Below are 14443 nucleotides of genomic sequence, written 5' to 3' on the forward strand. Positions count from 1 at the left end.
GCCCCCCTGCGCCTGTCCTTGTCGGTCCTCTCCGCCCCCCTGCGCCTGTCCTTGTCGGTCCTCTCCGCCCCCCTGCGCCTGTCCTTGTCGGTCCTCTCCGCCCCCCTGCGCCTGTCCTTGTCGGTCCTCTCCGCCCCCCCCCCCCCCGTACCCGTCCTTGTCGGTCCTTCCCCCCTCCCCCCCCCTTGTCGGTCCCCCCCCCCCCCCCGCCCATCCTTGTCTGTCCCCCCCTGCGCCCGTCTTTGTCGGTCCTTCCCCCTTCCCCTGCGCCCGTCCATGTCGGTTCCCCCGCTGCGCCCCTCCTTGAACGTCGTCGTCCCCCCGCGCCCGTCCTTTTCGGTCCTCGCTGGGGATTATATGATGAGGTGTAATATACAGAGGTGGAGGGGATTATACACATGAGGTGTAATATACAGAGGTGGAGGGGATTATATGATGAGAGTTGTAATATACAGAGGTGGAGGGGATTACAGTACAGACCAAAAGTTTGGACACACCTTCTCATTCAAAGAGTTTTCTTTATTTCCATGACTATGAAGGCATCAAAACTATGAAGTAACACATGTGGAATTATATACATAACAAACAAGTGTGAAACAACTGAAAATATGTCATATTCTAGGTTCTTCAAAGTAGCCACCTTTTGCTTTGATTACTGCTTTGCACACTCTTGGCATTCTCTTGATGAGCTTCAAGAGGTAGTCCCCTGAAATGGTCTTCCAACAGTCTTGAAGGAGTTCCCAGAGATGCTTAGCACTTGTTGGCCCTTTTGCCTTCACTCTGCGGTCCAGCTCACCCCAAACCATCTCGATTGGGTTCAGGTCCGGTGACTGTGGAGGCCAGGTCATCTGGCGTAGCACCCCATCACTCTCCTTCATGGTCAAATAGCCCTTACTTTCAAAGTTTTCCCAATTTTTCGGCTGACTGACTGACCTTCATTTCTTAAAGTAATGATGGCCACTCGTTTTTCTTTACTTAGCTCCTTTTTTCTTGCCATAATACAAATTCTAACAGTCTATTCAGTAGGACTATCAGCTGTGTATCCACCTGACTTCTCCTCAACGCCACTGATGGTCCCAACCCCATTTATAAGGCAAGAAATCCCACTTATTAAACCTGACAGGGCACACCTGTGAAGTGAAGACCATTTCAGGGGACTACCTCTTGAAGCTCATCAAGAGAATGCCAAGAGTGTGCAAAGCAGTAATCAAAGCAAAAGGTGGCTACTTTGAAGAACCTAGAATATGACATATTTTCAGTTGTTTCACACTTGTTTGTTATGTATATAATTCCACATGTGATAATTCATAGTTTTGATGCCTTCATAGTCATGAAAATAAAGAAAACTCTTTGAATGAGAAGGTGTGTCCAAACTTTTGGTCTGTACTGTATATGATGAGGTGTAATACACAGATGTGGAGGGGATTATATGATGAGAGTTGTAATACACAGAGGTGTATGATTATTATATGATGAGGTATAATACACAGAGGTGTATGATTATTATATGATGAGGTGTAATATACAGAGGTGGAGGGGATTATATGATGAGAGTTGTAATACACAGAGGTGTATGATTATTATATGATGGAGGTAGGTGTATATATGTGGTGCAGTGGGTACAGTTGGCACTGGTCCAGTGGGGTGTTACCCTGCAGATGCAGTTTCCCCGGGCTCTGCAGGTGTTCGCTCCGGCTCCACGTTCCATGCCAGTAGGAGAAAGTCCCTGTTGCTTCAGACTATCCTGCAGTGACTTGCCCCAGAGCAGGGAGGGAGGGGGCAGATGGTGGGGCGTCCCCTCTCCTGTATAGAAGCACCGACGGCGCAGAGTCAGCCTGGCAGTGTCAGTGTGTGGAGCAGGTTCCCGGACCGGTTCTCCCAGTGAGTGCACACGTGTGGCAGTGAGTGCACCCTCAGCCCTCCCCCCCCCCCCCCCTCTTCCGTCTCGTCCTCTCTGCTCTTAGATTCTTGCAGTCGTGTCTCTTGTGACTCATCTGCTGACAACTCCTCTCCTCTCCTCCGGTTCTAGACCCTGGGTTGTCATGAGTCTGCGGCGTCTTGTGGGGTCCTGGGGCGGCCGCTCTGCTGCACTCAGTGCCCCTCGTTTGTCTTCCTTCAGGTCTCATTCAGGAACCCAGCTGGCAGAACAGAACCAGAACCGAATGCTGAGGATGTCTGAGAACGGGGCGCAGGAGCGGATCCTGACCCTGGCGTCCATGAACCCCGCCATCAAGAAGGTGGAGTACGCCGTGCGGGGCCCCATCGTCACCAGGGCCGTGGAGCTGGAGAAGGAGCTGCAGCAGGTAGGGACGGAGGGCTCCGCAGTGGAGGATGAGACTTGTGCTGTGCCTCGTACCTCAGTACTGACTGCAGGAGGTGTGCTGTGCCTCGTACCTCAGTACTGACTGCAGGAGGTGTGCTGTGCCTCGTACCTCAGTACTGACTGCAGGAGGTGTGCTGTGCCTCGTACCTCAGTACTGACCGCAGGAGGTGTGCTGTGCCTCGTACCTCAGTACTGACCGCAGGAGGTGTGCTGTGCCTCGTACCTCAGTACTGACCGCAGGAGGTGTGCTGTGCCTCGTACCTCAGTACTGACCGCAGGAGGTGTGCTGTGCCTCGTACCTCAGTACTGACTGCAGGAGGTGTGCTGTGCCTCGTACCTCAGTACTGACTGCAGGAGGTGTGCTGTGCCTCGTACCTCAGTACTGACTGCAGGAGGTGTGCTGTGCCTCGTACCTCAGTACTGACTGCAGGAGGTGTGCTGTGCCTCGTACCTCAGTACTGACCGCAGGAGGTGTGCTGTGCCTCGCACCTCAGTACTGACTGCAGGAGGTGTGCTGTGCCTCGTACCTCAGTACTGACTGCAGGAGGTGTGCTGTGCCTCGTACCTCAGTACTGACCGCAGGAGGTGTGCTGTGCCTCGCACCTCAGTACTGACTGCAGGAGGTGTGCTGTGCCTCGTACCTCAGTACTGACCGCAGGAGGTGTGCTGTGCCTCGTACCTCAGTACTGACCGCAGGAGGTGTGCTGTGCCTCATTACTGACAGTTGCCCGCTGCTGGAAGCCCCACGTTTACACTGTAGTCAGGAAGTGAGGTATGAGGCATCTGCAGTGTTGGAGGCACAGATGGCTCCCAGATGTGGATAGTACACAGTGAGCGGCCGGGCAGTGGTCCCCTCAGTCCCTGGGGCCTCTGCGGTGTTACTTTAGGGAGAGGCACGTCAACGCCTCCACCCCTTCCACCCCATCTTATTTGGGGTCCTATACATGCGGCAGGGGTGGTGCATATGGTCGGTCTTATTCGCTGACCCGTGCCCCCCGCTTATGACGCCTAAAGTGTGTATCGGGAGATAATCTGGGGGTCATTCACCTCGTCCTCAGCACGGACAACAAACCTGCCTGCTGCTCCCACTGCTACATCACTGCTATTCTAGCACAATATGCCGCCATCACAGCATAGTTCCTCATTACACCCTGTAACTCCTAGCTCTGCTATTCCAGACCACTGCTCCCTGTAATACACAGCTCTGCTATTCCAGACCACTGCACCCTGTAATACACAGCTCTGCTATTCCAGACCACTGCACCCTGTAATACACAGCTCTGCTACTCCAGACCACTGCACCCTGTAATACACAGCTCTGCTATTCCAGACCACTGCTCCCTGTAATACACAGCTCTGCTATTCCAGACCACTGCTCCCTGTAATACACAGCTCTGCTACTCCAGACCACTGCACCCTGTAATACACAGCTCTGCTATTCCAGACCACTGCTCCCTGTAATACACAGCTCTGCTATTCCAGACCACTGCTCCCTGTAATACACAGCTCTGCTATTCCAGACCACTGCTCCCTGTAATACACAGCTCTGCTATTCCAGTATGACACCACTGCACCCTGTGATACACAGCTCTGCTATTCCAGACCACTGCTCCCTGTAATACACAGCTCTGCTATTCCAGTATGACACCACTGCACCCTGTGATACACAGCTCTGCTATTCCAGACCACTGCTCCCTGTAATACACAGCTCTGCTATTCCAGTATGACACCACTGCACCCTGTGATACACAGCTTTGCTATTCCAGACCACTGCACCCTGTAATACACAGCTCTGCTATTCCAGACCACTGCTCCCTGTAATACACAGCTCTGCTATTCCAGTATGACACCACTGCTCCCTGTAATACACAGCTCTGCTATTCCAGTATGACACCACTGCACCCTGTGATACACAGCTCTGCTATTCCAGACCACTGCTCCCTGTAATACACAGCTCTGCTATTCCAGTATGACACCACTGCACCTTGCAATACACAGCTCTGCTATTCCAGACCACTGCTCCCTGTAATACACAGCTCTGCTATTCCAGACCACTGCTCCCTGTAATACACAGCTCTGCTATTCCAGTATGACACCACTGCTCCCTGTAATACACAGCTCTGCTATTCCAGTATGACACCACTGCACCCTGTGATACACAGCTCTGCTATTCCAGTATGACACCACTGCACCCTGTAATACACAGCTCTGCTATTCCAGACCACTGCTCCCTGTAATACACAGCTCTGCTATTCCAGTATGACACCACTGCACCCTGTGATACACAGCTTTGCTATTCCAGACCACTGCTCCCTGTAATACACAGCTCTGCTATTCCAGTATGACACCACTGCTCCCTGTAATACACAGCTCTGCTATTCCAGACCACTGCTCCCTGTAATACACAGCTCTGCTATTCCAGACCACTGCACCCTGTAATACACAGCTCTGCTATTCCAGACCACTGCTCCCTGTAATACACAGCTCTGCTATTCCAGACCACTGCACCCTGTAATACACAGCTCTGCTATTCCAGACCACTGCTCCCTGTAATACACAGCTCTGCTATTCCAGTATGACACCACTGCACCCTGTGATACACAGCTCTGCTATTCCAGACCACTGCTCCCTGTAATACACAGCTCTGCTATTCCAGTATGACACCACTGCACCCTGTGATACACAGCTCTGCTATTCCAGACCACTGCTCCCTGTAATACACAGCTCTGCTATTCCAGCATGACACCACTGCACCCTCTGATACACAGCTCTGCTATTCCAGTATGACACCACTGCACCCTGTGATACACAGCTCTGCTATTCCAGTATGACACCACTGCACCCTGTGATACACAGCTCTGCTATTCCAGTATGACACCACTGCACCCTGTGATACACAGCTTTGCTATTCCAGACCACTGCTCCCTGTAATACACAGCTCTGCTATTCCAGACCACTGCACCCTGTAATACACAGCTCTGCTATTCCAGACCACTGCTCCCTGTAATACACAGCTCTGCTATTCCAGTATGACACCACTGCACCCTGTGATACACAGCTCTGCTATTCCAGACCACTGCTCCCTGTAATACACAGCTCTGCTATTCCAGTATGACACCACTGCACCCTGTGATACACAGCTCTGCTATTCCAGACCACTGCTCCCTGTAATACACAGCTCTGCTATTCCAGTATGACACCACTGCACCCTGTAATACACAGCTCTGCTATTCCAGTATGACACCACTGCACCCTGTGATACACAGCTCTGCTATTCCAGACCACTGCTCCCTGTAATACACAGCTCTGCTATTCCAGTATGACACCACTGCACCCTGTGATACACAGCTCTGCTATTCCAGACCACTGCTCCCTGTAATACACAGCTCTGCTATTCCAGTATGACACCACTGCACCCTGTAATACACAGCTCTGCTATTCCAGTATGACACCACTGCACCCTGTGATACACAGCTCTGCTATTCCAGACCACTGCTCCCTGTAATACACAGCTCTGCTATTCCAGTATGACACCACTGCACCCTGTGATACACAGCTCTGCTATTCCAGACCACTGCTCCCTGTAATACACAGCTCTGCTATTCCAGTATGACACCACTGCACCTTGCAATACACAGCTCTGCTATTTCAGGGTTGCTGACAGCATCACATGTATAAAGGGGAACTTGCGGCTGCCGTCCTCCGGAGGACTCGGCTCCTCTGTTCTGCTGACGTCTCCTCTTCCTCCTGCACCTCAGACCGGAGGGCTGAGGGACAAGAATCTACCACTGCCCCTGGCCCCGGCTCTGGCGCCCCTGCCCCTGGCCCCGTCTCTGGCGCCACTGCCCACATTTCCAATGACAGTCTCCATTCTCCTGTCTTTAGGTATGTGTCAGTCTTCACTGTAGTTCTAGCATTCTGTTCATGGACCAGATAGCACTGGATGAACATGGCAGAGAATTCTGGGAGCGTGGTGACTGGCGGATCCTCAGATTTGCTCCTTCTGTTGCTGATCTTCAGTGAAGCAGTTTGGGGGTTTGTGGATCTTGGACCCCGGACTGACGGTCAGTCTTAACCCCACGTGGGTTAGTGGGCAGCCGCCAGGACCATGTGGCCCCCGGAATGTGAGGGATAATGAGGGCTGCTCCCAGAATTCCTGGCGTTCCTTTCTTCCCTCACCGCTATTCATTGCCATGGTAACTAGGACGGTCCATTCAGCCGGACAAGACTTTTGTCCTGGGGGCCACACTTAACCCCTGAAGCCCCAGGTAGGGTCGATCTCCCCACCATATTCCCGTGAGTGCGGGTGTCACTAGCTGGGTCCGGATCTGGGGGGTCCTGAATCAGACTTGGTGTTTTAATACCTCATCGAGATCACTGCTTGCTGTCAGTGACTGGAAAGATTAGCAGCCAAACATTGGAAGTGGGTCTTGGTCTAGTCCCAGTTTCACAGGTGGTACCTGCACTGACACACTGTAACAGCTGATGCTGTGTTCAGCTGAGAGGATTGTCTGCACTGATGCATTGTATGAACAGAACTAGGTCTGAGTGTAACCTCTAAAGGGTTCATTCACTGACAACAAGCTGAGATCTTGAACTTAAATCCAGTCGGTTATACTTTATTGTTCAATTTCTCATTTTCAAGATCTGCTTGCTGTCAGCGAAGGGGAACACTATTCTTTACATTCAGAGGTAGTAATCCTGCTCACAGATGAGGGTTTGTTACAATGGTATACAGCGTAGACAATGCTTTGTGCTACAATGTATCCATCTAGAGTCTGGAGAATTGTCCACACTGATACATTGTATCCATGTCTCAGCTGAGACCAGAACCAGCTAGGAACAGGTTCATTGACAGCAAGCAGAGGTTCACAGTCTATTAGGAGCTGCAGACCCCGTGTGGTCTGCCGTCCTCCGCTGGTGGCGCCCCCCACCACGTCACATGCCCGCTGCAGCCATGCCTCTGACTCTCCTGACATCATTCTCTTTCTCTCTTCCTGTGTTGTCAGACTGGCATCGCACCCACCAGTGCCCTGCAGACACGGGTGAGACTGGTTGTAATGGTGCTGCCAGCACCTAGATATGAGAGCCTTCTGTGCCAGCGATGCCAGGATGGGGTCGTGTCTCGCACTAGGGCACTAGTTGGGTGTCACTGGCACCAGGATACGGTCGGGTCTCACACTAGTAATGCCCACTGGCACCAGGATACGGTTGTATCTCGCACTAGTACACTGGTAATGCCCACTGGCACCAGGATACGGTTGTATCTCGCACTAGTACACTAGTAATGCCCACTGGCACCAGGATACGGTCGGGTCTCACACTAGTAATGCCCACTGGCACCAGGATACGGTTGTGTCTCGCACTAGTACACTAGTAATGCCCACTGGCACCAGGATACGGTCGGGTCTCGCACTAGTAATGCCCACTGGCACCAGGATACGGTTGTGTCTCGCACTAGTACACTAGTAATGCCCACTGGCACCAGGATACGGTCGAGTCTCACACTAGTAATGCCCACTGGCACCAGGATACGGTCGGGTCTCGCACTAGTAATGCCCACTGGCACCAGGATACGGTCGGGTCTCGCACTAGTAATACCAACTGGCACCAGGATACGGTCGGGTCTCACACTAGTAATGCCCACTGGCACCAGGATACTGTCGGGTCTCACACTAGTAATGCCCACTGGCACCAGGATACGGTCGGGTCTCGCACTAGTAATGCCCACTGGCACCAGGATATGGTCGGGTCTCACACTAGTAATGCCCACTGGCACCAGGATACGGTCGGGTCTCACACTAGTAATGCCCACTGGCACCAGGATACGGTCGGGTCTCGCACTAGTAATGCCCACTGGCACCAGGATACGGTCGGGTCTCACACTAGTAATGCCCACTGGCACCAGGATACGGTCGGGTCTCGCACTAGTAATGCCCACTGGCACCAGGATACGGTCACTTCTTCTACTCTGGCATCAGGATACATTAGAGTCTTGCACTACTGCACTGGTAATGATTTCTGGCACCAGGTTATGGTCGTGTCTCGCACTAGTGCGATAGTGACGTCACGTGTCTCGTTCTTGTACCTGGGCGCTGAAGGTGATAACGGCGCTGCGCGGCGGTTGGCTGCGGATTCTCACACCCCTGTGTTTGCTCAGAATTAATAAGTCATCTCCTCAATTTCACTTGCACTGGAGATAAACTTCTGCTGACTGCAGAGACGCCCAGGAATGTAACTAGTGGACGGGCAGAGATCAGGGGGAACTGGGTGCCCTCTGTACCCATCCTCTGCGTGCCTCGCCACTTAACCTCTTAACTCCCAAACAATGAAAGAAAGACTCTCTAACTTTGCTGTTAGTCAGAAGTGGTACTGTGCAGTGTATATATATACAGAGTAAGAGCAGATACTGAGGATTACACCCAGTATACAGGACAGGAGAAGTGGTACTGTGCAGTGTATATATATACAGAATAAGAGCAGATACTGAGGATTACACCCGGTATACAGGACAGGAGAAGTGGTACTGTGCAGTGTATATATATACAGAATAAGAGCAGATACTGAGGATTACACACAGTATACAGGACAGGAGAAGTGGTACTGTGCAGTGTATATATATACAGAATAAGAGCAGATACTGAGGATTACACACAGTATACAGGACAGGAGAAGTGGTACTGTGCAGTGTATATATATACAGGACAGGAGAAGTGGTACTGTGCAGTGTATATATACAGAATAAGAGCAGATACTGAGGATTACACCCAGTATACAGGACAGGAGAAGTGGTACTGTGCAGTGTATATATACAGAATAAGAGCAGATACTGAGGAACTCTTTTTTAATTTTATACAAAAATACAAAAACGTTGCCATAAAACTTTCCAAACAAGGTATAAAGTATATACACTTACCCTACTGGCCCAGCTACATGCATACTATCTCATTCATACCTACTAAAAAAAAAAAAATGGAGAAAATGAAACTTAGCCTAACGTAAACATCCGATCCGGCTGAGCCCCGACTATATACAAATTTATATAAATTAATCAGAACAGAAACTAAATTACAACTTCTTACAATAAAAAAAATAAACATAAAATAATCATAACAGAAATATCAAATAACTATAATAATTATTATTATTTTTTTTTATTATTAATTTTTTTATTTTTTATTTTTATTAATTTTTTTTTTTTTTTTTTACACACATATATGAGAAAACAAACCTATACTAACCCTACCAATCTATCTATCCCATCACCTTCACCCAGGGCCAACCTCCGCCTCTTGTCCCTCCATGAGGCCAGCCCTTCCACCACCACCCACACCCAGCCCCTCGCCTCATGTCCTCCTATGTCCGCATAGTCCAGGGCTGGATGCAGGTCTCCCCATACAAAAATATGAACCCCCCCACCCCATCCCACCCAACCTAACTACACCCCACTTACCCTATCATACAATATATACATCTTATAACAACCATATCAATCTATACAAACCAATATTAAAATCCACCCGAAGGCCCAAGTTCAGTCATTTGCAAACCTTTCTTCAAAAACTCATCTTAAATACAAAACAAAAACCTAATGTGAAAGCCTCAGCCCAACACCAGGAAAAGTGCTACTGAGGTTAAGGCACATCAAAGGTGAAGCCTCTCCAGAGGTAAGAGACCCCATCCGTACCCACCTTCTCGCACTCAAGAGAGCGAACCTTCGCCAGGTCACCTAGAATGTTCCTACACACCTCTTCCACAGGGAGGACTTTCTGCTGGGTTGAAACTAAACACCGTGCGTTCCATGTGAAGTACCTGATCACTATGCTAACTATAAAAGCTGTGCATGGGTCCCTTCTTCCCAAACCTTTGAATGCTCCATAAGCCCATTCCGCATAGGAGAGGTTGGCTAGCCTAGACCAGCCAATGGATGCACCCACCCGTTTGTATACCTCTGTATTAAAGGGACACTGAAGCAGGAAGTGCTCCATACTTTCCAGTATGTCGCCACACTCCTCCCGGGGACAACCCCTTTCATCAGAGTTCCTGTACTTCAAGTTGTCCCTTACATACAGCTTCCCGTGAAAGCAGCGCCAAGCCAAGTCCCAAAACTTCGAGGGGATCCTTGCCGAATTTAACAACTGTAACCCCTTGTCTAGATCCCGGCTTGGGCAATCCTTAAGGGCCAGGGGCTTCCAGAAGTGGGTCAACAAGACCCTCTCGTCAAGGGATCTCCTTGACTGGGTCTTGATTTCCCTCACTCCCAAACCCCACTGGCGGATCACCTTCAGAATCGGGGTGACATAAGCCGGAAGATATCCGTGAGGTGTACGCAAATCCTTCACTTGCCCTCCTGTCTCCCACTCCTGGAAGAAAGGCCGAAACCAACCCCTGCAAGAGACTACCCACGGAGGAGCCCTCTCTTTCCAGAGGTTTGCCAGGTTGATCTTAACAAAGGTGTTCACAAGGAACACCACTGGGTTGACCATACCCAACCCCCCTAATCTCCTCGTACGGTATGTCACCTCTCTCTTGACTAGGTTCAGCCTATTCCCCCATAACAGTTGAAAGAACAGACTGTAAACCCGAGTCCAGAGAGGTTCTGGCAAGACACATACACTGGCCAAATAGATAAGCAAAGGGAGAAGGTAAGTCTTGATCAGGTTCACCCTTTCCCTGAGGGTCAAAGACCAACCCTTCCACTGGTCAACCTTCTGAGCGGCGATCGTGAGCCTGCTGTCCCAATTTTGGGTGGGATAATCCCCATGGCTGAATTGAACGCCTAGGACTTTGGCTGACGACTGGGGCTCTGGGAGGGTGTCCGGGAGACCGAAAGATGGATCACCCCCTCCCAGCCAGAGACTCTCACACTTATCCCGGTTAATCATGGACCCGGAGACTTCCGAGTAGCGTTCTACCTCCGACATCACGTATTCCGCCTCCCCTCCCGAGGACACGAAAACAGTGACGTCATCGGCATACGCCACCACCCTCAGAGTGGCTTCTGGCTCCTCCAGACTCATCCTGACTCCCGCTAACGGTCCCCGATCAATCCTCCTAATAAAAGGATCAATCGCAAACACGTATAAGAGCGGGCTCAATGGACAACCCTGGCGGACTCCAGACCCGACCTCAAAAGGGCTGCCAGACCAACCGTTCACCAGCGGGAAACTCTCTGCCCCTGCATACAAGATCTTTAGCCAATCGACAAACCCTCCCGGCAGGCCATATTTCAGAAGGACTGCCCAGAGGTACTCGTGGTTAACCCGATCAAAAGCCTTTGCCTGATCTAAAGCCAGCATGTACCCCTTCCAGCTACCCGCCCTACTCTGCTCCACTGCCTCTCGGACACCGAGCACAGCACTAAACGTGCTTCGGCCTGGAACTGAGCAATGTTGGGTCTCCGAAAGGAGCCGGGGTGCAAACTGCACCAACCGTTTAAACAGTATCTTGGCCAGGATCTTTCTGTCCGTATTGAGAAGCGCTATGGGACGCCAATTCTCAATACGGCTCGGATCTTTACCCTTTGATATAAGGATCAGAGCTGACCTCCTCATTGACTTCGGCAGAGCACCCGAGGAAAGGCACTCATTGAATACCTTAGTCAAGAGGGGAACCAAGGAGTCCTTAAAGGTCTTATAAAACTCGGATGTTAAGCCATCCGGGCCTGGCGACTTCTTTAGGGCAAGCCCTTCGATCGCCAGGCTGACTTCCTCTTCTCTGATTTCTTCTATCAAAACGCCAAGAGAGAGGTCTACTCTTGACTCAGGGATGGTTTCAGCCAGGAAAGCCGAAATCCTGTCCCGATTCAGATCCTTCTTCCTCAAGAGGCACGAGTAGAAGGACTTGACGATTTCCAAGATCCCTGATCTGGACCTATCCAGAGATCCCGTACCATCGACCAGTCCCGTCACCAACTTACTTTTCACTGACATCTTACAGTTTCTGTAAGGGTCGGGCGAGCGGTACTTCCCGAAATCCCTCTCAAAAACCAAAGATGTGTGCCTATCGTACTGGCACCTCTTAAGCAAAGATTTCACCCTGGAGATATCCTCTCGGCTACCTCCAGTCGAGACCAGTTGTTCGAGTTTCCTCCTCAGACCCTGATACAAGCGGTACCTGTCCAGGGACCTGAGGCTCGAGAGCTGGCGGAAGAATTTTGCCACCCGATCTTTGAATATCTCCCACCACTCAGACTTAGTGTCACAAAGATCCAGCAACTCTACCTGACTCTGAAGGAAGTCCTTAAAGGATTGTCTCACCTCTGCTTCCTCCAGGAGGGCCGAATTTAGCTTCCAATAGCCTCTTCCCATTTGGGGGGATTCTGCAACATTCAAAGAGAACATAATCATACAGTGATCAGAGAATTCCACCTCTACCACCTCTAAAGGTGAAAAGGTAGTCTCCTCCTTTAAATAAAACCTGTCTATTCTAGACCTAATCTGACTACCTCTATAATAAGTGAAACCACCGTGGCCTGGGGTGTGCCTAATGTGGACATCCACCAGGCGAGCCTCGCTAGCTATGCTATTCAGGGATACACTATCATAAGCCAGCCGGTTTCTGGCGCCTCCCCGGTCTTGGGACCTTGTGACTGTATTAAAGTCCCCGCCAAAGACCACCTGCCGACTCGTAAAAAGAAAAGGTTTGATCCCCATAAAGAGACTCTTCCGATCCCACCTGGTTTGGGGACCATAGATGTTTATCAGGCGAAGCTCTTGACCCTTCATGAGGACATCTAAAATCAAACACCTCCCCATTTCTAACTCAATCACTCGTCGGCTTTCTACTGGTGCAGTAAAAAGAACCGCCACTCCGCTATACGGCTCAGCCGCAAGAGACCAATATGATGGACCACACCTCCACTCCTTTTTTGCTTTATACACAGCCGCCAAATCTGGCAGCCTGGTCTCTTGCAAAAATAAAATGTCAGCTTCAACCCGGCTGAGAAAATCAAAGGCTGCAAACCTAGCCGCATCCGATTTAATACTGGCGACATTAATGGTCGCCAGCGTCAACGGAGTGAGTGCCGCCATACAGAGTGATTAAGTTAGACGGCCTTCTTCCTTCCCTTCCCCTTCTTGTTCTTCTTCTTACCCCTCTTGGGGCTACCCCCTAAGGTGGCACGATCTCTTTTGAGAGAGACAGTGGTGTCCATCTCATTAGTCACCACCGCCTCCCCCTTCGCACCACCCTTGTCATTCCCATTCCCAGTGTCTGGACCCGCCCCACCTCCTGAGGACCTTGCATCCTCCCCGGAGGGAGGCGCGGGCCCTTCCAGAGGCTCCTTCTCTTGCCCCTCCGGCTCCCCACCTTGAACCTCCTCCCCGGAAGAAGAGGAGGCGGAGATCTCATCCAAGGTGAGGTACCGGTTGGAAAGATCCAGGGGAAGAGAGTCAGGATTAGAGAGGTCCAGGGGGGAGCTGGCTTTGCCTTCCACAGGCACTCTAGTCGGGCTAGATCTTTTTTTGGTCAGACGTTTCCTTCTTATTCTTTTAGACTCTGTCTCACTCCTCTCTGTTGCACTCTCGTAGCAAGAGGACAGAGTCACCTCGGAACGGTCTAGTCTCCTGAGTTCCTCATTCCCCTCGATATCCCCCAGGGTCTCAGCTCTAGGAGAGGCATTCTCTTGGGAGGGCACAGGCATCACCCCAGGACGGGGTTCCACCTGCCCCCTCTCCATCTGACGCCTCTCCCTCCGTCTCTGCTGGGACGGGCCGTCTTTTCTCTTCATCGACCCCACTGCCCTGTCGCCTTTGCCAGCACTCGCCTCGGCGGTGGGGGCCTCCCGGCTCGCCTCCGCGCGTGCACGAGCCACGTTGGCGACAGAGCGAGGGCAACGACTGAACGGGTGCCCTAGCTCACCACACAGGTTGCATCTAATCTGCCCACAAGATGCAGCTAGATGGCCTTCACCCCCGCACAACGTGCACCTCTGCACTTGGCAGCTGGCGCTGAAGTGCGAAGGGCTGCCACACTTGTAACACAGCTTAGGCTGCCCCCTGTAGAACACCATGATCCTATCCCGACCAAGGAAAGCAGATGATGGTATGTGGGAAACCGACCCCCCTGAATGTTTCAACTTAATCTGAAACGTCCAGGCACCCGACCAGATGCCAAACT

At 51.2% G+C, this 14443-nt stretch overlaps 1 protein-coding gene across 4 annotated transcripts in view; it reads left to right on the forward strand.

Annotated features, from left to right (window-relative positions):
- The window catches only part of GPT (glutamic--pyruvic transaminase), a 62187-nt gene that overhangs the window by 38102 nt on the left and 9642 nt on the right, over positions 1 to 14443 (forward strand). For 2 of the 4 annotated variants that reach the window (XM_040433204.1, XM_040433203.1), the window contains one exon: positions 2120 to 2303. In XM_040433204.1, coding sequence (XP_040289138.1) covers positions 2163 to 2303 — 141 coding nt within the window. In that variant the 5' untranslated portion in view covers positions 2120 to 2162. Of the gene's footprint in view, positions 1 to 1738; positions 1902 to 2119; positions 2304 to 14443 lie in introns of those variants that run through there. The other 2 variants (XM_040433202.1, XM_040433205.1) reach the window with 2 other exon arrangements.

The sequence above is a fragment of the Bufo bufo genome, chromosome 5 (genome assembly GCF_905171765.1).
Source record: "Bufo bufo chromosome 5, aBufBuf1.1, whole genome shotgun sequence".
In the NCBI taxonomy this organism is placed as follows: domain Eukaryota; kingdom Metazoa; phylum Chordata; class Amphibia; order Anura; family Bufonidae; genus Bufo; species Bufo bufo.